General features: G+C 42.2%; 1 protein-coding gene across 2 annotated transcripts; it reads right to left on the reverse strand.

Moving 5' to 3' along the window:
* NUDT3 (nudix hydrolase 3) lies at positions 1-25,050 on the reverse strand. 2 transcript variants are annotated; one of them, XM_076358169.1, is made up of 6 exons: positions 24,913-25,050; positions 24,651-24,764; positions 12,328-12,438; positions 4,314-4,358; positions 3,441-3,525; positions 1-2,463 (listed from the first exon to the last, which is right to left on the reverse strand). In XM_076358169.1, the coding sequence occupies exons 1-6, from the start codon at positions 25,009-25,011 to the stop codon at positions 2,294-2,296; spliced, it is 624 nt and encodes a 207-aa protein (XP_076214284.1). In that variant the 5' UTR covers positions 25,012-25,050; the 3' UTR covers positions 1-2,293. The 2 variants fall into 2 exon arrangements, with proteins under 2 accessions (XP_076214284.1, XP_076214285.1); XM_076358170.1 differs by lacking the exon at positions 24,651-24,764 and having other exon boundaries at positions 24,913-25,047.
* Between the last annotated feature and the right edge of the window lie 223 nt (positions 25,051-25,273).

The raw sequence follows: 25,273 nt of genomic DNA on the forward strand, positions 1-25,273 counted from the left end.
ACACTTTCTTGGCACAATTTATTTTTCTGACCCAAACAAATAAGCCATTAGCAAGTCATTAACAATATTCTACCCTAAATTGTCAGTTTTAACAGCCCTGTAAAAACATTTTTAGTTTAAAAACAAAAGTGTGCATGCTGTTGATATTAAAACTGCAGTTACTCTTTCCGGAGTACCAGCTGTTTTGTTGCAAAGCATTTTCAACATCCTAATCTGTACAGTAAAGACAAAAACTCAATTGAAGGCAGTAGATGGCTGTGTTAGGTGCCACACACGGCTCGGTAACAGCGGACTGTCTGAATTTCTTGTACACTTCCAGATACAATATTCAAGCCCTTTTGAGAGTTTGGTTCAGGCCGAACAGCACAGAGTAAGAAAGTATTGTACATTCGTCTCTAAGTTGAAGTGAACTGAACTGGTGTAATTTAGGCTCAATTCCAGATGCTCGGTTTCAAGCTACTTCTTGAATAATGCCTCTCAGCTTTTTCTTATGCATGGTTTTTCATGTTAGCGATCACTGGCACTGCTTTTGGCCTTGCTACTCCACACTGATGAAAGCAAGGAGAACAAGTAAAGGAACAGAATAGGATCTTAAAACAAACAGCTTCTTGCCAAACCAGCAAGGATACCATTCCCCCTTGTCCCAGGCTCCATGGATATTTCTATCAGATTTTCATATTGTAAGTGCTTCTCAGGAAGAGAGAAAACTCTGGAACAGTGAGTATTTATTAGAATATTTTTTGTTAAATAAAGAGGAGGAAAAAAAAGAAGGAAAAAAAAAAAAAGAGTACTGCAGATTTAATTTCACATCTTGGCTATGCTCTGACAAAGGAGAAGTTACTGAATTCAGCAACTACTTCTTGTCCCAAGCCAGGGATTAATTAATGCCCCTCCCAAAACTTGTACCTGTCCCAACCCACCCCCCAGCCCCAACCCTTCCCATTTTATTTCCCAACTAGACAACACTGTTGGCAAATCAAGACAGCATGAAACTTACATCAATAAAAACAACAAAAAAAAAAAAGTGAAGTGTGCCAATGCATGAGGGGAACTATCCTATCAAACGGTGTACTTCTCCAGCTAGCAATTCTGCTCGGGAGTCAGCTGTACCTTTCACGGAGGGAGAGTTTAAACGTTTTGAGCATGCTCCATGGCGCAATTGTAAGTGCTGCAGAACCACAGGACAAGAGGTTGAACACCTGAATTTTCCCCCCCCGGACTTCTTTTCAGGGACACGCATGGGTTATCCAGCCGAGGGTTCGTGCAGTTAACACTCAGTAAGTACAATCCGATGCTTTAGCACAAATTACAAGTATCCAGTTCAGCACAGTATAAGGCATGTGGACAAGAAGAGACATCAGCAGAACGCAGCAGGATCAGCAGAACAGCATTGGTGATTGACGCTCCAGTTTGTCGGACTTTGACCCCACTCTGAATCCCTGATTCCTACCACAGACAATGAAATTCAGTTTCTATCGTAGCGTTTCTGAGGCTGTTTATTTTTGGCCAAGTGTTAAAAGACCAACTCCTTTTTGTTTCATTTTGATGTAAATGCAGAAACATTGGCGGAAGCTGTAGGAGAAGCAACGGAGCAGCAGGGATGTCTGCAGGTGATCAAAACTCTGCCCTCAACTTCAAGTGTCACTGCACTAAATCGGGAGATACTGAATGGGGAGTAAACTGGCCCAGCCACTAGCACTGTCACAGAATGTGTATTTTTTAAAAAAACAGAACAAAAGGCAAACAGATTAATTATGAACCCTTCTTTTCAGAAGCAGACCAGGATTAAAAAAAATTCCCGCAAAATTAAAATGTTAGATTCTCCATCTACAAAAAAGTTTATACATATGCGCTGAAAGTGACCACCACACAGGTCTGAACAGCACCTTACAGTACAGACTAAGACTTAAAGAGCTGATCTCACATTTGAAGTCTTTTAATTAAAAAAAAAAAAGTGGCTATGGCTGGGATGACACAAACGGGACACTTCAGAACACAAGGCAGAGGCGAAACTGGCAGCCTCGCTCGCCAGGCCATGGAAGTGGTGTATCGGGAAAGGGGCACTTCATGCACAAAATGTATTTTACAAAATACAGATCCAAAAAAGCAAAAAAAGCCAACGAAAAAAAAAAAATCCCACCTCGCACTAAATTGCAGCACTCTTAACACTTGCTCTGCCACAGGCTGCTGCCCATGCCTTGTTTGATAGAGGAGGCATGTGAAAAAGGGGAGGGGAGAGGGAAATCCACGTTTCAGTCTATTTTCAAAATCTCTCTCATAGGGACGTCTTCAGTCATCTGATGTCAGACATGGAGCTCTCAGAGTACGTCGTGGTCATGACAGGAGTGCCGTTGTTTGCCAAACAGCCTTGCCTCAAGGTTTCAAAATACGAGGCCTGCACTGGTTTATGATACTGCAGAACTTTTATGGCATCTTCTATCTTAAACCATTCCCTTTTCCTTCCTGTGGGCAGAAAGAAAAATCAGTAGATGCAACAGAACTATGTTATCCTTTCTACGCTTAAACTTCGCTGTTGATTAGCTTTCGATCATTACCACATGCACTAATGCTGCAAGAATAATTTCACTGTGTAGCAAAGCATCAGTTCAAAAGACACTGGGAAATTTTCTCTCGGTATTCTCTGATCTCGAGGGCCACCTACTCGAAACACCACATCGAAGGCTCCTCTATCCCCATGACAAATACCTGTTTAGGGCAGTACACTCACTAACCAATCAAACCAGTCTTGCATTTAAAAACAAAACAAAACATATTTATTTTGCTATTTCTGCAATTTCTATTCAAGTCAGATACTCATTTGAAGACAGTCCACAAAGACACACACCAATCACCACCCAATTTCCATCAATTTGGAAGTGATCCTCAGTTTTAGTGGACAGCACTCATTTCTCACTCTTTCCATAAAACCTCTTCCATACACAGCCTGAGGAAAGTCAGGTTTACGGTTGGACTCGACGATCTTAAAGGTCTTTTCCAACCTAAATGATTCTATGATTCAGTAAGTTACAGGTGCTACAGTGCTACTGACAAACCTTGTGTGGAACAACAGGTTCATTTTCATTTGGGAATCCAATTTAAATGCAACGATTTCAAAAGAGAATGGGTAATGATTAATCCACACTGCCCACATATATTTTCTTCTTGTCTTAGAAAGGACAGTTCTTCATGCTCTTTGCATAGTATCTTGAATACAAAATCGCTGATGAGGCGGCTGTACAACTGAATTAACTTCTCTGGGGCCAGAGAGGTTACAAAAGCATCAATTTGACCACAATTTTTTTTCCCCAAGCAACCAAAGGACACACCATCGCAACTTTTCTCAACCACTCTCACAAGGATTCCAGCTCCCAGAGGGACGCAAAGCTGACGTGTTTTGTCTGCATCAAACCAGTTAATGCCAGCAAGCGCAAAGAGCTTACCAATGTTGACAGAGTCCTCCCAGTCTTCCAACACTTCTGTGACGATAAGTACGTAAACATATGTCCTGTGTTTCCTGTCCCGATTCTGGAAGGCAAAGGGAACAGAGTAACGACAAAGCTACCGAAGGAGAAAAGGCAGGTGGGTACATGGCGACTACAAGTTGCAAGCTGCCTCACTATGATGCTGCGGTACCCTGCGTGCAGTTTCACTCACATCATAGCTCGTTCTTAGCTACTAAAAATTGTTGCGTTTTAAATGAGTGGTCTGAAAGCATTAATAGGGATTGCAGCCAAAAAGTCTAGTTCCTAATCTGTAAGGCAGTATTTGGTGGACGAATATGCTTATAAATCAGTTCCTCAGCTGGAAAAAAAAAACAGGAAAGATTTTTATCTATTTCACACAATTCTGAAATAGTGAAAAAACAACAACTCTAAAGAGAGCTGTGTCTGGTACCTGCTGACTATGCACCTCACTAGTACTCATCAGGTGTTACCACACTCCTAATAGGAGCACACACGCTTCACCACGTTGCAGACACCAGTTTGGCAACGGGTGATGGCAGGTGCTAAAGAACAAAGGAGAGCCACTGCTCCCCAGCGGGTGGGTGGCATTTTTTGGCAGCAAGAAAGGTACGAAGGCACTGAGAATATTCCCTGTTACACTAGCTTATCACTCATGATTTCAGCTGAAGTGGAAACTGCAGATGATCAATATCACTGAAAGGATCAGCACGCTTTTTTATTTAAACAGGGAGTTTTAAGTTTTTCTTCAAACAAGTTATCTCGTTTACTTCACAACAAACTAGGAAGTGACTTTTATTCCAAGACAATTTTTTGCATCAAAATTTCACAGCCTCAATGTCCGAAACTTACCTCAAAAATTCCCACTAATCTTCCTAACGTCCCTTTCACTCCAGCCTATGAAAAGTTCGAAGAGAAAAAAACACGCTTTAACAACAGGTCACTACATATTTCCTTATTTGTTGTGCAGGAGCAGTTCCTTTAGAACAGGAAGCAAACGCCATAAAATTCCGTTAATCTGAAAACAACATGGTCACAAGAAAACTGACACAAATGTATCTGAAGCTCTAACCATGCATGCATTCCCAGGAATTTTTTCTTCTTTTTCTATATTCAAACCATTTTGGATTCAATCTGGAGGAAAAAAAAAAAAATTATTTGATGAGTTACTAATTGCATACCAATATACCCTGAATGACCAGAATCTCCTCTAAAGGTTATTATAGTCTAAGCATGGATAAAATTTGCTTTGGGCTTTAGCAGTTTTACCTCTTTAAAATTATAGTTTAAGAAAATAACTTTAAAGTGTGTATAAGACATCCACTTACACCATCAAAGCAACATGACAGCTACCAGATATTTCAGGGATGTCCTGCATACATTTGAAGCAAGCTAATATAAACATAAAATACTTTCAATGTTGTAACGTGGCCTCCGCAACAGGAACAAGACTATTTTTGATACAGCACAAAACGCAGATGCGCATTGAAAGACTTTCAAATCAAGCACAGACACAAATCGAGAGAAGATCTAAGCAACAGTTTTGTCTCCTATTTGAATACTACTGAGGATCTACCCACTTTATCTCACTTGCCGTCACTTTTTATACATCCACTCACCACTCTGGCTCAGTCACTTTCTCAAAGTGCTGTTTCTCGCCCCTGCTCTCTGGGGCTTGCATCACGCATGAATGCAAAATGCCATCCCACTCTCCTGCCCCCAGGCTCCCCCTTTTTTTCCCCCAATAATTTACATTCCCTTCTTTTTACAACTGTAAATGGTTGGAACTCAAGTGCTACAGACAGGATGAGATTTTGCTCCATGACTTAATTGGTCTGAAACAACACACACAACCCGGCATACAACCCAGCCACATTTGGAAGGTAAATTCAGCTGCCGTCTCTGGCAGCTGGAACACATCCTAAACAGTTCAGGAAAAGAGTGCCTCTGCTCTTGCAGACAAGATATATAGATCCGATTATGTCAGGCTTTTTTTTTTTTTTTTAAAAGAAAAAAGATGTTTGGGTGAGGGCAACTAAATACTTAATGATAAGACAAATTCTCTGTCCTGAGCAGCTGAGATACACCCTTTCCCGCTTGTTCAGCTACTAACCAGTTGCTGTACAGTTACATGCTTTTAGAAAGGAAGAACTTTTATTAATTAAAAGATTTTACAGGTTAAGTTCCCAGCCTACTAAATGAACACACACAGATACCAAACAACACAGCCAGAGCACAGCGCATTATTGCTTCTAACAATAGCTGATGGCAGAACTGCCCCAAGAGAAAAGGATTTGTAGCTCCCCCTACTACAAGCATTCACAGGAATGTATAATTCTTTCTGTAACATGCTCCCTGACCTCTGCTTCTAGGAAGGAGCTTTTCAATTGAATCTTTTATGTTGTTTTTGGATGCAAAATTTATTGTCTCATCAGTATTTCTGACATTCTGCTCGGGCCATAGGTGGACCACTGGCTATTAACCACAAGGCTATTTCTGGAGTCAAACAGCAATTCCATGAAGGTCAACGTACACGTGTATGCGCACACCAGCGTGGCTAGGACAGATAACTGGTCTTGACCTTTGCAGATGAGTGATTTTACCTCATCTGCAAAACTGTTGCTGCCAACCCGGACTAATCTCTCTCAGAAGCGAACTGGAAGGCAAATACTTCAAATATATTTCATTCAAAGAACTCCTTCAGCAGCCTCGAACGGTGGGCTTTTTTTTTTTTTTTTTTTTTTTAGATAAGCAACCATATCAATCAGCCAGCAATAACACGGAGAGGAACACAAGGCTTCCACCTTCACAACATACATACATAAATAGCTGGGTAATATTCAAGGATCACCTCCTTCAAGCTCAGGAGCAATGCGTCCCAACAAACAGCATCCCAAACAAAAAGATTCTATAGGTATGTCGGGGATAAAAGAAGAGGGAAAACATGGGCCCTCTCCGGAACAAAACGGGAGACCTGGTTACCCAGGACGCGGAGAAGGTGGAGATACTCAATGACTTTTTTGCCTCCGTCTTCACCAGCAAGTGCTCGAGCCTCACCACCCAAGCCGCAGAAGGCAAAGGCAGGGACTGGGAGAATGAAGAGCCACCAAAGTGGGAGAACATCAGGTTCGAGACCATCCAAGGCACCTGAAGGTGCACAAGTCCATGGGACCCGATGAGATCCGTCCGCAGGTCCTGAAGGAACTGGAGGATGAAGTTGCTAAGCCACTATCCACCGTATTTGAGAAGTCGTGGCAGTCCGGTGAAGTTCCCACTGACTGGAAAAGGGGAAACATAACCCCCATTTTTAAAAAGGGAAAAAAGGAAGACCTGGGGAACTACAGGTCATTATCATACCATAAATTAATGGTTTGATTCAAACAAATATTGGGCTGATTTTATACAGAGAGGCCTTACCAAAGGCTGCAAAGCACATCAGCCATTACATCCTGGAGACCAATGGCGCTCTCACCCTATTTTACTGGTATAGTGGATTTTAAACATGACATCTAACAGAGACCGATTGGATTGTTATACACCTATTTTTGATAAAGCACTTAATTCACACACAAATAGGAAAGTCAGTCTCTGTAGAGTCATGTACTTCATTTAATGGAACAAATGTGGAAGTGGAATTCACAGTCTGACACAAGTTTCTAACAGAAAAGTTGCCCAAGACATCCAAGAAAATAATCTATAGCTGTTATCACTAACAAAGCAAGCTAGATAACGAGCAACAAAACTGCCAGGCTCCTCTTTGGGCAAGCTCCATACCTCTTGCCTTCCTACGGGCCAACCCCTCAGCACCTTCCCCGCTCATCTTCACTGCAGGACAAGAAGCACTTTCTTGGAAAGTTAAAAGCATAGTCACAGGCTCATCCAGGATTGAAGCTGGATCTACATCTTAATTTGCACCAGATGACTCAGGAATTTTCTCCTCGGTAGTAAATGGATTGAGAATCCTCCGCCCTCATGGGCCACAACAGTAAGTGTCTGGCAGAGACAGCGCAATTTATTTGGACACATGTTCCCCCACCAAGCATCAGAAGTGCTGCACGCGGAGCCCGTGCTGCAATCCTTGAAATACACGCATGTCCTAGGAGGACGCTATTAAACCTATCAACAAGGGGTAGGAGAGCACCAGCACCACCCGTTCCACCTGCAGGTGTGAAAATAAAGCAAATCAATCAAATGACAGTATTCCCCAGGAAGAAGGACACTCAGCTATAAAAAAGGACAGACAGAGCTTGCAAAATGAACTTCTTTTTCACTGCTCTGCAGATCCAAATCGGTTTCCAATGTCCAAAGTAGTCCTCACTGGAGGAAAAGATAGATCTGGCAAGAATGCATCAATGTCACAGCAACAGCCAGCTGCCCCAAAAAAGCACACGACACCAAACCGCTGCCGCATGCCCAGAGGGGTGGGCTGGGCGTTCAGGACAAGGAACAAAAATCTGGAGGAAATGAAGCTTTACTAGTTCTGCTGCTCATGGAACAACTTGTTTTAATAAAGAAAAATTACTGAAGACATCCAAGAACAGTAGGTTCAGGTTTCAAAGCTGAAAATAAGTTCGGGTCAGATGCAAAAAGCAGCCTGCAGCAACACCATCTGTTCCTAGGGACAGCTTTTATTTCCTTCCATCTGAGCTAAGGAAAATGTGGGTTGGAATTTCAGCTATTTTACTTTGCTCCATTAGGCTCAAAGCCTGCATCTACTACAGATTACTGCTGGGCAAGGGGACTGTGGTAAAACACCCAAATCTTTGCTCTAATACTTGCAGCACTGAAGGTGGTAAATCACACCCATAAAGACTGCTAGCTTAGACAAGTTCTAAAGACACCAATTACAGACCTGCTAGGCAAATTTTCTTGCTGTCTCTACTGTGTCTCAGAGAGGGCTATACTTACTCATCTAATTCTTTACTGCATTACAACCAATATAAGCTTTTACATTTGTGAAATAGAAATGAAATACCACGACAGAGCGAAGAACTTTAAGACGTTGCACTCATTTTTACGAAGTTTGAGTACACAGGGTAACAGACAGTAGTGAACTTGATCCACTATTTGCACTGAATATTACTAAATCTAGGAAGAGTTCAACACCATCATCTCAGTCATTCATTCATGGTCCTTGCAATATTAAAAAAAAAAGTCTTCCTATTTTAGCGCTGAAAGATATCAATATTCATATTCTAAATCACTAACAAAATACATGAAACAGAAAGGATTATTTATAAAGCATGTTTAAGAGGTGAAAAGAAAAAAGAAAAGAGGTCTAGCAAGCAGACCAAAGTACTATCACGATGGACTATTTTTGATATTGGCATCAATTGCCTGTTTGATCACAGATCAAGCACAACTTCTGTGGCTTTTGATTCCCATGAAGAAAGCACGCCTAACACTCCCGTAGTTTTATAGAACTTGACATTTACTAAGTATTTAAAGGTCACGATGTGAAAGATGCTGTAAGTGCAAAATGAAATGCCTTTGGGTTTAACAGATGAGTGTGGAGGCTTTTTTCAAAGTCATTCTATAATAAGTTTAATTTAAGGCATCTATTTCTAAAACGTGTTCTTCACCAGTTGCTCACACCCATAAAAAGCCCTTATTCCTAACACAAAATTAATTTTGGGGAGGAGAATGCAACAGCAAAAAAAAAAAATCCAAGAATGAAGAAGCAAAAAATATACTACATTGGCGCTAATGACTGGTTTAAAAGGGCACATCATTTTTCTAGAAGGTGAACCTTAGAACGTACCTGGAGTTTACAGCTGTGTAAGACTGATGACATCATTTTTCAACAATGTCAGAAATAAGTGGTTTTATTCTGAAAAGGCTGCTCTCATTCAGAACTAGTGGGCTTGTCTACTGCTACTTTGCCTAAAAGCAATGCCCACGAACTCAAGTCACTTCAAATTTTACGCAGACAACAGCAAGCATGACAAGTGTTGGTACCTGTCTACTTTAATACTTCTGCTGGTAGAGATTAATATAGATAAGGACTATCTTAAACTAGGACAAGGACTTCTAACTCAAACTGGGACAGAGGGATCACAGGTTTCACCCAGAATCAACATTTCCTTTTCAGAACAGCCTTCTAAAATTTTGAAAACCAGAAAGAGGGAAAAGTCAGATTTCTTTATGTGACAGTTATTCCAGCAATTACATGGATAAACTCAAACACATATGTGGTGAAATTAAAAGTGAATGCAGAAGTTAAAAACCTTAGTTCAGGGAAGCGTATTTTAAAAAGCAAATGCATACCATGCAAAAAAGAATGAATTGAAGAAAAACCCGACTGCTGCCATCTTCAAAAGACCACAAGCAACTGAAAGGGTAAGGAGTCCTTCCAGCTCTTCCAACTGTCTCTTACTAGAACGGAAAAGGCATACCAAAGCCAGTGAAAGAAAGTCCACAAATTTCTTCCAACTTTGACCAGCACGCAGACCACCGTCTTTTAGGATAAAAATTACTTTGTGTTCATTGACACAGAGGAAAACTGATTTTTCCTTTCCCAACACAAGCAGCGACTACCGGCTCAGCTAACCTCTTGTTTCCTTGCGAGTGACAGACATGCCTGTCCCAGGAGAGGAGCAAAGACATCAAACCTACTCAGAAATCAGCGTCAGCTACAACCTACCTGAAAAAGCCTAGATTCACATGAAAGGATGAACAAGGATTACCAGCTAGCACGCACACCAGTTGCCCAGCCGTCTCCTAAAACATCTCCTCTGCCAAATCAATAGCACAAGCTGGGAAACTGGGTGCACAAGTCCTTTACGGCGTTACAGCTGTAATATAATAAAACATTCCCCTCCTGCACGCACATTCCCCAGGAACATTTTACAGTAAACAGCTCACTGAGCTTAAGACAGTTGATGTACATTATAATTTTGTGTGCAGATCGTAAGCAGCGTACCAGAACACAAACCTATTTGAGGAAGGCCTTGCACACCTGAAAGCTCGCCTGCGTTTTCCACCCATGTCAGCTAGCCTAATCATTAGCTGCAGAAGCGCTCAAGTAATTTTATACACATGACAGGCTGCTCTTCGGCAGGCAGCGTGCAGGAAAGCCTTTATTGTAACAGCATCTGATAGCTCCATTTCAGATTCCCACCCTGCATTCACATCAAACACTACTAGGTGTCGTGGAGGTTAGCCGTTGGGGTAATCCTGCCGCTTCTGGAGCTCTTGATGTTTACTGTTTGTCGAGCGGCATTCAAGCAGATAGGTGCTTCGCTGGGAATGACTCAACCCTGCCAGGCTGCCACAGTTTGAATTACATTCTCATTCGGCACCGGTCCACGTGAGCGAGGGAACACCAGCTGAGCGAGAGGGGATTATCTCAGCCAGCCCAAACCAGTTTCTTCACTGCAGACGGAGCCCATGCCAAGGCTTCCTTTCAGCCACCGAGCTGTCATGGAAAGAGAGCGACTCTTCCGCGGCGCTGCGCTGCCCGAGGAAGGGAGTGTCGATGCAGATTTATTTTAAGGATTTGAAAGGCGAAGCCATGCATCTCCTGAATGAACTCTTGACTTCTGTATCAAATAACTTAATTATTAATAATGATTGGGTTGTAAAGCAGGAGTCTGCAGCTAAAAATATTTCTATTGTTCTGGTTAAACTCACTTTGGCTTGTAATGTGTTTGAAAGATTGCCGAGTTACTAAAAAAGCAGGAGCTGTATTACAAGCTGGAAACAAAATTTGCAAGCAGCAATCCCCAGTACTAGAGGAACCTAAAGACACTTAAAAAAATAAACTTTGACTGTATAATCTTTCATATCTTTCTGATAAACGGCTAGATTATAAAAACATCCGAAGAGAAACACACAACTCGAGAACTGCCACATTAGATTAGTCCAACATTTTGTTAGACAGCAGCAGGTACTTCCAAATACTTCAGAGAAAAACCTTCATATATCAGACAATTAAATAAAGCAACTACTGGAGGAGCTTCCTCCCAAGTCCCGTCAATTAGCTCTTGATTTCTGTTCTGCAGCACAAAGATTTATAACCCTCTTGAAAACATTTTTAATCCTGCCTTATATAACTGTGAACCTATTTGGTCATCCGTATATAATCATTTAATCGTTTCTGAATCCAAGCATCTCTCCAATTTGCTAATATTCAGAAGCAAATTCTAAAGACATGTTTTACATACAGTGTAGTCAACTGCCATTTGCCGTCTTTAAATTCCTTACGAAGAATAAAATTGTTCTTCCAGCTTTTAAGAGAAAAATATGCCTTCTCCATACAGATCATCAATCTGGTTTTGATCTGCTGTTTGATCTCCTTTCTGAAATAGCTTCAAGTTAAAAAAAAACCCAAACAAAAAACAAAAACATGAACACATAGGAGTTGCTGCTTATAACATGATCAATTTCTCTTATTCACATAAAACTCAGAATATGTATTAGACCAACACATATTGCGGTCCCTGTATTTGGAGTGTCTTTAGTAGCTTATAAGGTCTTATTTCTACCTTCTACCCAAGTATTAGATAGCTCCACAAAAGCACAGCTGGTTTTTGAGGTTCTCTTAAGAAACTATTCTTCATACAGAGAAAACAAAACAGAGAGTATCATCGTACTGAAATTACTATAGCTTAATTTTATCTATTTTCAGCTAAAGGTATCAGGCGAGGAAAAGTTCATTCCGACTGAGCGCCTTAATCACATTCCTATGCTATCTTTATTTAGGACTCCGGTTTCCCTCCCACGTACGATGTGGGTATCACCAGTGACCCTATATTCCTCTTCGCCTTAAGGAAAACAAGCAAGAGTGATGAAAACAAATTCACAAAGCCTTGGCTAACAATCAGCAGCGAAGCTCCAGGACCTCCCATTCTTGCCGAACACTCACCTCTTCACAGACTTCTCGCACAGCGGCCACGTTGGGCTCCTCTTCGGGCTCCATGCCACCCCCAGGGACAATCCATCGATCAGGATGACGACTACTGCTAACCAGCAGCACCTGCGGAAAGTAGAGCGCAGCTGATGGGTAAACTCAAGGCAACGCTCCTTTTCAGAGTCCAGCTGAAGAGGAGAAGTTGTCTTTGCATCTCTCCCACCTCCAAATGTGACCAATCCAACGAGAGTCCTTGAAAATACTCCACTTTTTCCAAGACAATTTCCTTAGCCTCTTTCAGGCAGCTGTGCAAACTACATTATCAGTGACACCAAGGCGCTCCAACACTCCAAATTATTTCAACCATTACCTTCTCACTGCTCCAACGTGTCGCAGAATAAATTATGCCTCTGCATACCAAAACAATTTGCTATTCGATAGAGCATCACAATACTTACAGTGTAAGTATTCACTGCTGCACCCAAAGCCACTACATACGTCTTGACAGCTTGGGATACACATCATGCAACAACATAAGATGGCACAGAAGCTGCTCAGCACCTTCACCCTTTGAAGAAGTAGCTTGATTTAACTTTACTGGTACCTTTGGCCTTGGTTGCCTCTGCAGTTACACTAACAACATATACAAGTCAGGTAACTGCCCGCTAAAATATTTACGTGCAATTGTTTTAACAAAGATTTTCAACTTCCCTGTGTGCCTCTTCCTATGCAGTAGGCACCAAAGAGTTCAGCTCTGGAGCCAGCACTTGGTTACTTTTGGTTTAGATGAAGTTGTTCAATGAGATATAAGCAAAATATAAGACCACATTAAACTACTTAAAAACCCGAGGAAAAGGCTGCATAGAAGGACAGACTTTTTTGAATGAGGAAAATGGTTCAACCATGTTCATCCAATTTCACAGGAGTAATTTCTCATAAGCAGGCTTTGTGGCAGTTTTTCTTGAAACACATTTTATTCCAGTGTAATTCTGTTCTGTACAAGTTCAGGTTTTGTTTTGTCATCTTCTGGAAACAAAAAGCTAAATAACAATCTCAACCGGCTAAAAATTTTCCCAAAGAACACTGAGAGACTGTGCTTATTAAATCTACTTGCAATACATCCATGAGCAGAGATGGAAACTAAAAACAAAACTAATACTGTTTTTCAGCTCTCTAAACAAAGCTTGTTCATTAGAGTCATCATGCTATACTTCATCATTTCACTGGCACAAAGCTTAGAGCCAAAGCAACTTGCTCCAGAAACTTTCCAACATACCAGTCCAATTAGGTTACAGGCCAGCTGTAACAGTTTCAATCAGACATTTCAAAGTTAAACTGTGCGAGACACTAAAATCCCAGGCTTTACTGTGTAAATGTTGATTTACCAGTAGGATATGAAAAGATTTGCACTAATTATCAAGAGGAAACCTACCTACAGAATTCAAAATTAAACTTCTGAAACAAAAACAAGAGTAAGATTTCCAGGGTTTCCCAGTTCTTTTATCTTTTGAAAATTCTCATCTGCCAACCGGCCACCCTGCAAAGCAATTTTGCGTTTTCCGGGGCCACCCAGATCACACCTGCTCAGCGCAGGGAAAAGAGGGGGGGCCAACAGACTAGAACACGCTGGGGCGAGGAGACAAGGATCAGTTGTGGGGGTCCAAACAGCTCTCAAACCAGGAGCAGCAAAGCTTGAGGCAGAAACTGAAGAGGGGTCACAACAAACGTTTTGGCAACTGCTGGTCTAACCTTTCCTAAGGCTGGAGTGAAACTCGGCGTTCTCAAGTGTCAGCACTCCTCTCTCTAATCAGCCATTTTCTGTGGATCCCACCAATAACAGTGTCTCAAAGCCTCCTCTTCCTGCTTCAGTCAGAACCCACATCTCAATCCTGCAATGCATGAAGCAACATCGTTTATCCAACAACCCCATTTAAATCCCTGAGCACTCCCCAATCTGCCTATTATATTAAGGCAATTACAATGCATACCAGAAAAGATTTAAACTGAATGGGCTACCTTAATTCTGCAGTTTCCTAATGGAGATGCTTACTACCGTACCTGCCTTCTGGCTTAGGCTGCAACGGAACAGAATTTACACTATAGTAACATCCCGTGGTGTTTGGCCTTCTTCAGGAGGAAGACAGAATTCCTTTCCCCCAAACATCCAACCCATATAAAACACGATCAGTAAGCCATGCCTAAATAGGGAACGTAAACTTCATTCACCCTCTGAGCCTTCAAGGCTCAGGACAGCAGCCAGGCACCGTGGGCTGGGACGGCAAGGCCGTCACCAGCAACCACCTCTGGTTTGCCAATATTTGGCCACTGTGGCTCAGCACACAACGCACGCCGCTGACCCGTGCCTCTTATCCTGGTACCTTTTCCTATTACGTTACAGGACTTTTACTTCGTCCTGACTCATTACCAGTATTGTACACAGAAGAGCTTGGACTGAAATTCCCAACTTGAGGTCAGCGGGTGATTCTGAGGACAAAGTTAAAAGAAAAGTAACGGACATTTCAAGTGTACGTTTTCTTGCCAGGTAAGGAAGCATCATCTTTGTCGTTTCTGATTTCAATTTGGAGTCCCAGCTCAAAGAAAACAACAACAACAACAACAAAATCAAAATAAGGTGCAGAAACAGATCTTTGAAACTCAGCACTGCACACTTCATGCCATTGAACTCCTGCCACCTTCCACTTGTGAGAAAAAGTATCTGCTAAGAAAATGCCTGTACAAAGACTTCTACAGGAAAGCCTGCTGGACTGCTCAGACTAAGACAATGCTTTAGCAACACACTAGTAGGAACTTTTAGGTGTAAACAACAGTTTTAGGCAAAGTAAATTAACTTCAGCTGCTCTGGCAGTTGAAAGTTTTCTGAATAGAATTAACGTGAACAACCATCGCTGGGAAGGAAAAACCTGTCATTCTCACACTTTTATGTAATCGGACTATTTCCTGTTTAATAAAAAGGAAATCCCATCAAGAGAGAGCAGGAAACATGCCCTACAAGGTCATTCTTTTAAAACAACTTTAAACAGGATATTACTACCAATGAGCTCTCCCAAGACAAAGGGGCCTAGTTCAAAATGAGGGTGAGAGACTGTTGTGTTTTAAAAAACCACACATCTAAAAAAGTCCTGTGTCCCAATACATGCCACACATTCAAAGGGATCAAGTAAAAAGGTCATTATAATCCAAATCGATATTTTCATAAGACAACATCATTGAAATATTCTGCAAGCTGCCCCAAAGCCAGTAAAATGAGATCTGCTGAAAAACAACCTCTCTCTGAAAACCACTAATATTTGGGTGGAACAGCCCAAATGCTGTTTCCAAGATAAGAAATACATTCCCCAGCACAAACCTTTTCCCCCGATGGCTGGATGGATGAAGGAAGATAAAATACCTGAGGAAGCAAAGATCCCAGCTGAGCAGGTTGCAGAAGAGAGATGTAATAGTTTGTATTTCTGCCATAAGGAGGTCAGAATTATTTTCCACGTTTCAGAACAAACGTGATATAGGGTAAGGCTAACTTACACCAAAAAGCCAAGACTGAGAACGGCAACTATACCTTCATTTTACAACACAACATGACCAAAAATGTTATTCAATTGCTCAGTTAGACTGAACATTTTCCAATACAACTGAATCCTACAAAATAAAGGGTACAGGTTGGTTTTTTTAAAGGACCACTTGGTAGCTCCTATGTCCTCGACACCTAAATTTTTGTTCATTAACTTCTTTGTTGCATAAAAACATTCATTTGAATATATACTAAAGAAGTATTTTAATCAAAACAGTCATAAAAAAATATACCAAAAATGACTTATCTATTTTATTTCTTTAAATCAGGCCAAAACACAAAGGAAGGCTGACATTGCCATTTTACTCTTGCCAGGCAGCTGGGTTTAAGATGGCTACTGAGGCTCTTGGGATTTTGGGGGCAGATTTTGGAGCCAAGTCTTGCAGTCTTTTTGGAAAAGCATTTGCAGGTACCATGTCACATTGGCCAAGTTCTGTTTTCCAGGATTTGAAAGACAATTATGTCATTTCAAAGCTGGGAAATGAGCAACACAAGCCTCTTTGGCAACGCACAAGGCAGCCCTGAAGTAGCTCTCACACACAATCAATGAAATAAGAGAAAGGTTAGAAAAATAAGCAAAGTTTGAAGTCTACAGCAGGGGCTCCTAAACAGTGCTAGATTGTAGCCCTCGTGGTAAGCAACCTTCAAAGCAGCATGCAATCAAACAAACAAACAAACCAACCCCAAACAAATCTAGAGCAGCCTACCAACTTTCCCCAGAGGAGACAGGAAACATGCCGAGACATCTAAGGCTGCCTGGACCGCCACACGCGGAGCTAGGAGCTCCATGGGAAAGGGGAAAAGAGCTTGTCACCAGGATAAATCTGGGAGTCCCTGATACACAATGCTGACCTTAAAACAACCTAATTACATACAAATCTGTTGCATTCACATCAGGGTTTTGTTTTCTTCCTTCCCCCCCCCCCCCCCCCCGAAATAATGGTGCTCTGCAAAGCAAAAACTGGGCAACCAAAATAAGGCAGAAAATTAACTCCCAGTTAACAGAACAGAGATTGAGGGATTCCCAGGATCTTTCATGCTATGGTGGATTTAAACAACCACCACCCCCACCCTCCTAAGTAAAACAAGAGTAGCTATGCTGTAAGGAACATGATTCCTAGACAGAGGCTCCATAAAAACATTACGGCAAAGACAAAAAGGGCTACAGCATTATTAGAAGCTAGGCTGCAACATTATTAGAAAATGAGCTGTGAACCTTCCAGGCTTCCAGGAAAAGACAGTCCTGCCCACACATGCCAGCCTAAGGACAATCAAGCTGGCAGATTTCAGAAGAAACAGCAGACAAGATGTTAAATACATGTTTTTTGGCCCAGCCAGCATTCTGCTGCCAGAAGCCAATCTATAGCTACTGGCTACTGAAACAGCCTCTGTACTTCCTTTCATGTTTTCTATCAATATTAAGCCACAAAATCATGTATTTTGCATAGCGACTAAAGCACAAACCTCCCCACATTTAAACTCACTTCACACTTTAGCTTTATTTATCAGAACATAGGCTGCAAGAAAATAACGTCTCGTAACACGCTGTAGTGAGACTGGTGGAGAAGATGGCTGACTTAAATGATTTTCGCCTGTACAATCTGTCTTTGTTTGAAAGTTTCAATTTCATAAGAGTCTCTGTATTCAGGAGTTTGGAGCTTAGCTGTGCTAGCGACTCTCTGATTTGCCCTATGACCAGGCGGGATATTGTAGCCGGTGCAGTTCTGTGTCCAGCATAATAAAGACCTTTTATGCTTTACCCAAAGTTAACAAATGTTCTCACAACGCTGATGTAATATTGCCACTGTACTTAATGCTTTTACATCTGACAAAATTGGGATCTCGATTCGACCACATCAAACCACCTTTAAACACTAAGAACAGCATAAGCTGACAGAGTTCAAGAGGAGCAGGAGGGGAAAAGAGACACTGTAGTTAGCAAAGCCGTGCAAAAATTAACCTAATTTAACCAGCAGAAACACAGCCTCAGTTACACTACAACAGAACATGCATTTTGCCAAACTGCTAACGCAGGATGGTCTAAACACGCACGCCAAGGCTTACAGGAGGGCTTCTCCCACCCTCTTGCTATTCAGGGCACGTTATGAAGTTAGCACATAGTAGTAACAAGTACAGCCTGCGGTCAGCAAGGCTACAGCCAGCTTTTAACGTGACAATGTCTTTAGCTAAGACAAGAATACACACAACCTCAAGAGCAAGCCACGGAAAAACCCTCTCCTGACCATAACAGTATGTCCTCACTGTTCCTCAACAGTCCACATTTCCTTAGACAAGTGTTATTTTCACACACACACACGCACCTTGCTCCATGGCATAACACGATTTAACCTACAAAGCAGAACCTCGAAACTGGAAGCGGGAAATTAACGACAGAAAGCTAGAAGGGGAGATTATTCGCGCTACAGAACTTGACAAAGTAAAGCACAGGTCTTGAAAGAGGAGTAAGAGGTGAGCTGGAAGAAGTTCAAGTCATTTCAAGCATTTGGATCGCACCTACGGTACTATAACCATAGAGGAAAAATGTAAAGAAAATCCTGTTGGTTTTTAGGCTGCTTCTTAAAATAACAATAATAAATCATCACGTACTGCACCGCTACTCTGGCTTCAAAATACCAAAGGTCATATTACTGTTACAGCAGTTTTCTTGTGACTTTAGAGTGACTGCTTACTCTTGCCAAAGAAGAACACAATCTGGAGTCCTCTCCCTCCATCAAAATTACGTTTTAGATAACCACAAAAATTCGCTGCAACATGCCTTTCACGGCAGGGACAGGACAGAGAAAGCAGCTGAAATGCCTGAACCAGCAGCCGCTTGTTTCAGAAGCAAAGGGCTGATAAGGAGGCACTCCCAGGGGAAGACCCCCAAACCGATAACCTATTTCTGCCTATCAAAACCAGTCTGTTGACCACTCGGTACTTACACAACTCATCCAGGCAGACTTTTTCCAGAAGGAATGCTAGCTTTTAAACCGGCTTTTTCTTCTAAGGGTGAGGCGGGGAGAAATGAAGGGAGTATTTTGGTCTTTTTACACAGACCAAATGACTCTGGATGTCAGCAGTTGCATATGTATACACTTACTGTTTTGATTAACAAGTCCTATTCATAAAATAGAGCATGCAAAAACCCTACAGCCATGAAAATTTGAGCAGCTTTTCAAATATAAGTAGTTAATTCTACACATAACATCAATATATGTTATTTACACAAGAAAAAACTAACCTCCCAAGTCAATACGAATGAAAATAACATTCAAATCATCCGAAGCATCAAAAAAAAAAAAAAAAAATCTACCCAGCAGGTAATTCCATCCCTCTGAATTTCACATGTTAACGTGAAATTTCTGAGAACAAAGAGTTAGTATGCATTATCCACTGAACAACAAAGACAGCTACAGAGACAAATTCTGATATAAATATGCACAAAATCTGAAAGACCCTTGACTAGTCTGTGCAGTCAGTCTCTTGGTTGGACTCAAAAAGAACTACTGTTTAAAGAAACTGAGTACCTGCTTCCCAGTTGCTGGATATTATACACAGCATCTGAACACTGATATTTACTACTCATAAGGTAGAACTGAGAGTTTCTTAATTTTGTTCTATCCAATTTTTCTGGGCGACCCTATCACAGAGGTATGCAAACCAGGATAATTTTCCTTATTTCAAAAAAATAAGGATAAAATCCAAGCACATGATCATTTTCCCTTGACTGAGAAGGGAAAGAGTTGTTTTTCCAGACCTTGAGAGACCATCCGTGGAAAGATTAGGTCCTTTGGCAGCGGTCCCAGCTGGGTACACCCCCCGACTGCTTGTACCTGCCTCCACGCTTCGGTAGCTTGTCTGAAGGGTGCCGAGATGAACCAAGTCAGGGAACTGACCATGAGTTAAAAAAAAAAAAAAAGGGGGGGGGGTGATGGGGGGGGCGACGACACAGGACAGGACACAACGAGTGAGGAGAGAAAGGCAGGAAAAACAGCTACAGCCTCTGGTCAGGCAATAAATGAATCCGAAATGAAAGGGCGTCATCCGAAACCAGGACAAAGGGATTTCAGAGAAGTGTTATGCAGAGAAGAAGAGACAGCAGCCACCACTGTTGGGTCCTTCTCAACAAACCTAGGGGTGGAGTGCACTCTCTCCTCTTTCCGCATTCATCACTTTCCCTGAGTTGCAGCACAACAAAACTGACTCAGTTCTTCAGTTTCACAACAGCTCACAGAGCTTCCAGTAAATTAAGTGAAAATTTAACAATACTCATTCTTCAGTAGTTTGGGAAAGTACAAGAGACCATGGAATTGCTTGTAAAATCGTTTATGAAAGCTGCCTTTATGAAAAGGCTAGAAAACACTTTTTAAGGTGAAAGCGAGGTATTGCAGAGGTTTATACTCTTGCTCTTGGAGAAAGCTAGCTACAAGCACAGGGGAGAGGGACAGGGGAAGCACAAGCAAGAGAACTCTTTCTAAACTGGCCTATATCCTACTGGAGATGTGGTAATGTGTTAGCAACAGACAGGGAGAACTTTATTTGGTTTCAACCACAACCCTTTTATGTAGCTGAAGGGAACAGGGTCAAGCCAAGCCCTCGGAACAGAGATTCTGAGGCTATATTCCATGGAAAGTACGACGGTCATATGATGCTGGGCTCCCTTTATGTCCCAACAGTGAAGTACTCCAAGTGTTTTTAGCTATTATTATTTTCATATTGAAGCAAAACGCAGAAAGGATGGCCCAGGAACACTGTGTGACCATCAACGTAGTCTACAGTTCAAATTTGAGAACTGCTGTATTACATCGTAGCCTGGTTTAAAACTGAACCCAGGAGAAGCAAGAAGAAAAAGGTTAGTTTGCATTCAAATTACTTTCCCCAACGGAGGCTGTTGTGGGGCTACATAAACGTAGCTTTTGGTGACGGTATTGGCTTGGCGCGCTCATAGAGCTGCAGAGCCAGGGCGCTTACCAGACGCTGTGTGAAAGTTCTGTTTTCTCATCTCAATTTAGACTTCATTCACAATTAAGAAAAGACGACCAATCCTGGATCCTATTCTTTCCGAAGCATTTCCTCCAAAAAGTCTTTAAAAATACCAGTTGTTAACGAGCAGCTTGTCCTTTCACCAGATACAATGCAGGCATGCTTAAACCTGTAGCTACACCAGCGCGGGACTTAAAGCCAAACGGTTCCTTTTTATTTCTGTTAAAATATAACACAGAGATGCTGCCATTGAGCAGGCTTCCATCTGCTTCATACTAGTAAGACGTTAGTGAAATTTTCTGGAACATTTCCTCATTGAAACAGCTGGTCTACACAAAAAATACTTGTGTTATTTAAAAATAACACCATAATAGCAATATTGAGAGGCACTGACATCACAAGCAATAAAACGAGTGATTTCGGAGATAACACAAGACTCGGGATCTCTTGATCTGCACGCTCTCCTTCCCCGCTTTTGCAGAAGCAGCAAATATCAAGGGAGTTTGCTCCATGTGAAAAGATGAAAATAGCAGAGTCCTGGCGTTCGGTTGCCGAAAGGTCCTTTGAAGTCTGTTCCCACTCTCTGTGAATTAATCCTGTTGATTCCCCTGTTCTCCCTCCTGCCCAAAGAGACATCACTCTGCGGTGGCTTACTGTTTATGAAACAACAGAGATCGAGATTTCTTCCACACAGCCCAATTAAGAAATGTATTTTTTGCTCCAGTTGAGATTCATGTTTAAATGAATTCTCCCTGGGCTGCTTTTTAAAGGAATATGTAACAAAGACGTCTTTTCAGCCAACGTTTGGTCTTCCAAAAGCGTTCCAGAGCTTCTTTCATGTCCAAAAGTAGTAGCTTCCAAACGCAATACAGAGAAAATGTGCAACCTCGAGCAGCATAAGGAAAAAATAAATAACTTAAAAACTAACAAAGAAACAAAGTAAGTATTATTATGTTAAGACTCTTTATTTGCAAATTTAATGCCTAACCAAAGACATGCTGTTTTAGCAATCTCCATTGATTGCTAAGATTTTAAAGAAAATCAAATCAATGAACCAGAGAGTTAGGGGGTAAACACCTAAAAGGAAAAAAAAAAATAGCCCCCTCTGTAAGCGTAAACAGAATTTTTCTTATTTCTGCTTGTTCATTGACAAAATTGTTTAATTCAGGAACTAATTAGGGGTTCAGAAAGGGAGAAAACTTGAGGGGTTTTAAATTCATAGCAGGAAATGAAGAAGAAACGCAAGAGCTAAGATCTATCATTTCTGCGCTTAAAAGAAACAGTAACCAGAAACAACCAGTCCTACGAAAAAACCAACTTTAACACAGCAAGTTTAAATTATTTATCAAAACATGCTTTTTTTTTTTCCTTTTCAAACAGTAAGCTTTTAATAGATCTTTAACTAACATACTTTGCTTCTGTTTCCCCCCCCCCCCCCTCCCTGGAGAGGCCTTTTAAATAGATCTCAATTTCTATTTAAATAGCAGTAATCAATAATAAAATATGTCAGTAGCGCCAAAAAAAAAAAAAAGTATTATTCTCCAAGAGAGAAAGAAAACCAAGAAAACTTTCACAGGCATGTTAAACTATATAATTTAATGTGTACAGATAACACCTTTCTTGTAATCAAAAAAGTGCAAGTAGCAGTAAGATTAGACACGTAGACTCCTCTCAAAGTTTAAATCAACGCCAACAAATGAGAATTAACATAATAGTTAGAAAGAGAAATTAATAAAAATCAAGGTTTCCTGCTTGCCAATTTCAATAATCGATACAAGCATAACGTAAATGGCTTCCAGGCCTTCTGACTTAGACCAAGAGAGCAGTATCTGCGAAAGGAGCCCATTCTGGTGTGTACGTGTTTAGTATGGTGTGACTTGATGATAACTTTCCTAAATGCATTTGTTGAAAAAGTCCACTTCATGACCGGCTACTGCAGCAGGCATGTAACAGATGAGAATACAGGATGCAGGTTCAGCTCTGCGTTAAATACATAGATACCGTAAATAAATACGGTGTTTGAAAGCCTGTGTGACGTCCTCAGGAGGCCAATTGAAAATAAAACAAAACTGTAATTCATTGCTTCACTATTTCTGCAGCTCACTTACAAAAAAAGCTTACGCACATGCACGTACTTGAGGAAATCAATCTACATCCCATGCTGCATCATTTACAAAGCAATTAGTGCTCCTTAACATGTCACAGAACAGTTCAACACCCCACCTGATTTTACTGGGGAGATCAGAGACAAGGCCAAACACTAACAGTGACCAAAGCTCAAGTGAGAAAACGATGCTCACGTGAGAACCTCTATTGCCCCGATACACAAAAAGTTTTCCAGAGCTTCGCTTGCAGCCTTTCGTAACAGACCCATGGAAGTGACAAGGCACAAGTAGCATGGGGAGACAGCTACCTCAACTCCTGCCTTCGAAACTGGAAACAGATTTTTCTACTCTAGGTCTTACCTAGAAACTAAAGCCCGAAATTGTACCAGTTTAAATTAAATGAGATTTTTTCAATCCACTGAAAGTTGTTGCAAACCACAACACAGACACAACTTTGGCATAAAAATGGCTTTAAAGCTCAACCTTAAACAAATCTAACCAGCTTAACCTACACTGAAAGAAATTTGTCACAAGTTAGCACGCTTCTAGAATAAGTTTACTTTTCTTTCTTCAACCATCTCGGGTCAGTACTGTGAAACTGCCATGTTAACAAACCTTTGTGTCACCAACACGGCAAGAGCTCTGGACACCAGTTCCCAGTGGCCAGAAGACGTAACAGACCACCGCCGTGAGGTGAGCTGGAGCCTGTATGACACTGCAAATTGAGGCGTTGTCAAATAAAGACTAACAGCCACTCAAAAGCTGATTGCATCAGGTAGCTGTTAAAATTACACTTCTATCTTCAACCATTCTGTAATCAAACATGGTCAAGCATCTAACTCTTGAGAAGAATTGCCACACTTGCCTCACAAATTGTGTAAAATCGCATCAGGAAACTCGGATGCCTTCAACCACCCATGCTGATTAGCCCCAGTATCATTACACAATACGATTACGGTCTTCTTCATAGTTAGCTTGAAGTATCATAAATTTCCTGAAAGTCAGCGGGAAGGACCAGCTACGATGAACGCTGCACCAAAACATACTGCTTTCATTTCAGACCATTCATGCGTGAAATGTTGACACTCTTCACCATGACAGCACAGCTACAAAGGGTTTGTCAAGCCTCCTTCACCATGTTAAATAATAACTGAACGGTATGCTAATTTACCTTCCTCCAGTGAACTGTCTGCATTCCCTTCCGATTTCCTGTAGCTACAAATATGATAATCAGGAGAACAAAGACTTTAGCACAGCCACTCAGGAACCAGCAAATGAAGTATGCCTGACTCCAGAAGAAGCAAAGACAAGACCTGCAGCCTAGCTTGTCCCGAGTGCCCCAAGCCCACGTTAAGAAGATATTAAATAGTGAAAAATTGCGCATCTGAGTAAAGTTTATCTTTTTAACTTCATGGGCAATACAACCACTTAGCAACACGGCCGTTCTTAAACTAACTGATCTACCTTTAATTCCCACTTCCTCCCAAGCCTCTCTGGACAGCAACTTCTGGCACTCCATCAGTCCCCTTTTATCCCGGTTTCTTTTTATAAGTCCAAGGTCAGGTCTCCTCTCCCATCTCATGTGATGTGCTGGACTGAAGTTCTGCCAGCGTGGTCGGTCCACTCAACTGCCAAATCCCATCCCGTGCCACAACACTCCTTACCAGGCTGTTCCACCACCCCACGAGCATTTCATTCGGGGCATTTTTCTCACGTTTAGCGGGGAGAAATAAAGACGGGGAAGAAACACCAACTTTCCCAGCGGCGCTTAATTGCACCTAGGAAAAAAAAAAAAAATCCCCCCTGCAACCAAGTCACACCCGGGCGGCTCCGGGGGCGCAGGGTGCTGCACGGGGGTCCCCGGCGGGACCCGGCTTCGCCCCCGCCCCTGCCCCCGGGAGGGGGGGACGCGCCCCCGGCCCTCACCTCCTCCTCGCTCTCGCTGCGGAAGCACAGGCAGGCCGCCCGCTTCTTGTAGCCGTCCCCGTCGTAGGTGCGCGTCTGGTTGGACTTGAGCTTCATCATCCTCCGCTCCGAGGGGGCGGCCGGGGAGCGGGGGGGGGGGGCAGGCCGGAGGACGGCGAGGCCCGCGGCCTAGAGGGCGGGGGCGGCGGGGGCGGGCAGGGTGGCGACGCGGGGAAGGACCCGTCGGGGCTCCCGCGAGGGGCGGGAGGGGAAGGACGGGGGGGACGGAGGGGGGCCGCCTCCCCGCGACAGTTTCTTTCTCGGTCTCGCTCTGTCTCCCGCAGGCCGGGAGCCGCCCGCTACGCGCTGCCGCCTTTCGCCC

This window comes from Aptenodytes patagonicus, chromosome 22, assembly GCF_965638725.1.
Source record: "Aptenodytes patagonicus chromosome 22, bAptPat1.pri.cur, whole genome shotgun sequence".
NCBI lineage: Eukaryota > Metazoa > Chordata > Aves > Sphenisciformes > Spheniscidae > Aptenodytes > Aptenodytes patagonicus.

Excerpts from the sequence above, each read along its gene's own strand:
- NUDT3 (XM_076358169.1), bottom strand. The coding sequence starts at position 25,011 with ATGATGAAGCTCAAGTCCAACCAGACGCGCACCTACGACGGGGACGGC. Across the intron at positions 3,526-4,313 it reads GATTAGTGGGAATTTTTGAG|AATCGGGACAGGAAACACAG; the intron begins GTAAGTTTCGGA and ends TTTGCCTTCCAG. Across the intron at positions 2,464-3,440 it reads GGAGGACTCTGTCAACATTG|GAAGGAAAAGGGAATGGTTT; the intron begins GTAAGCTCTTTG and ends TTCTGCCCACAG.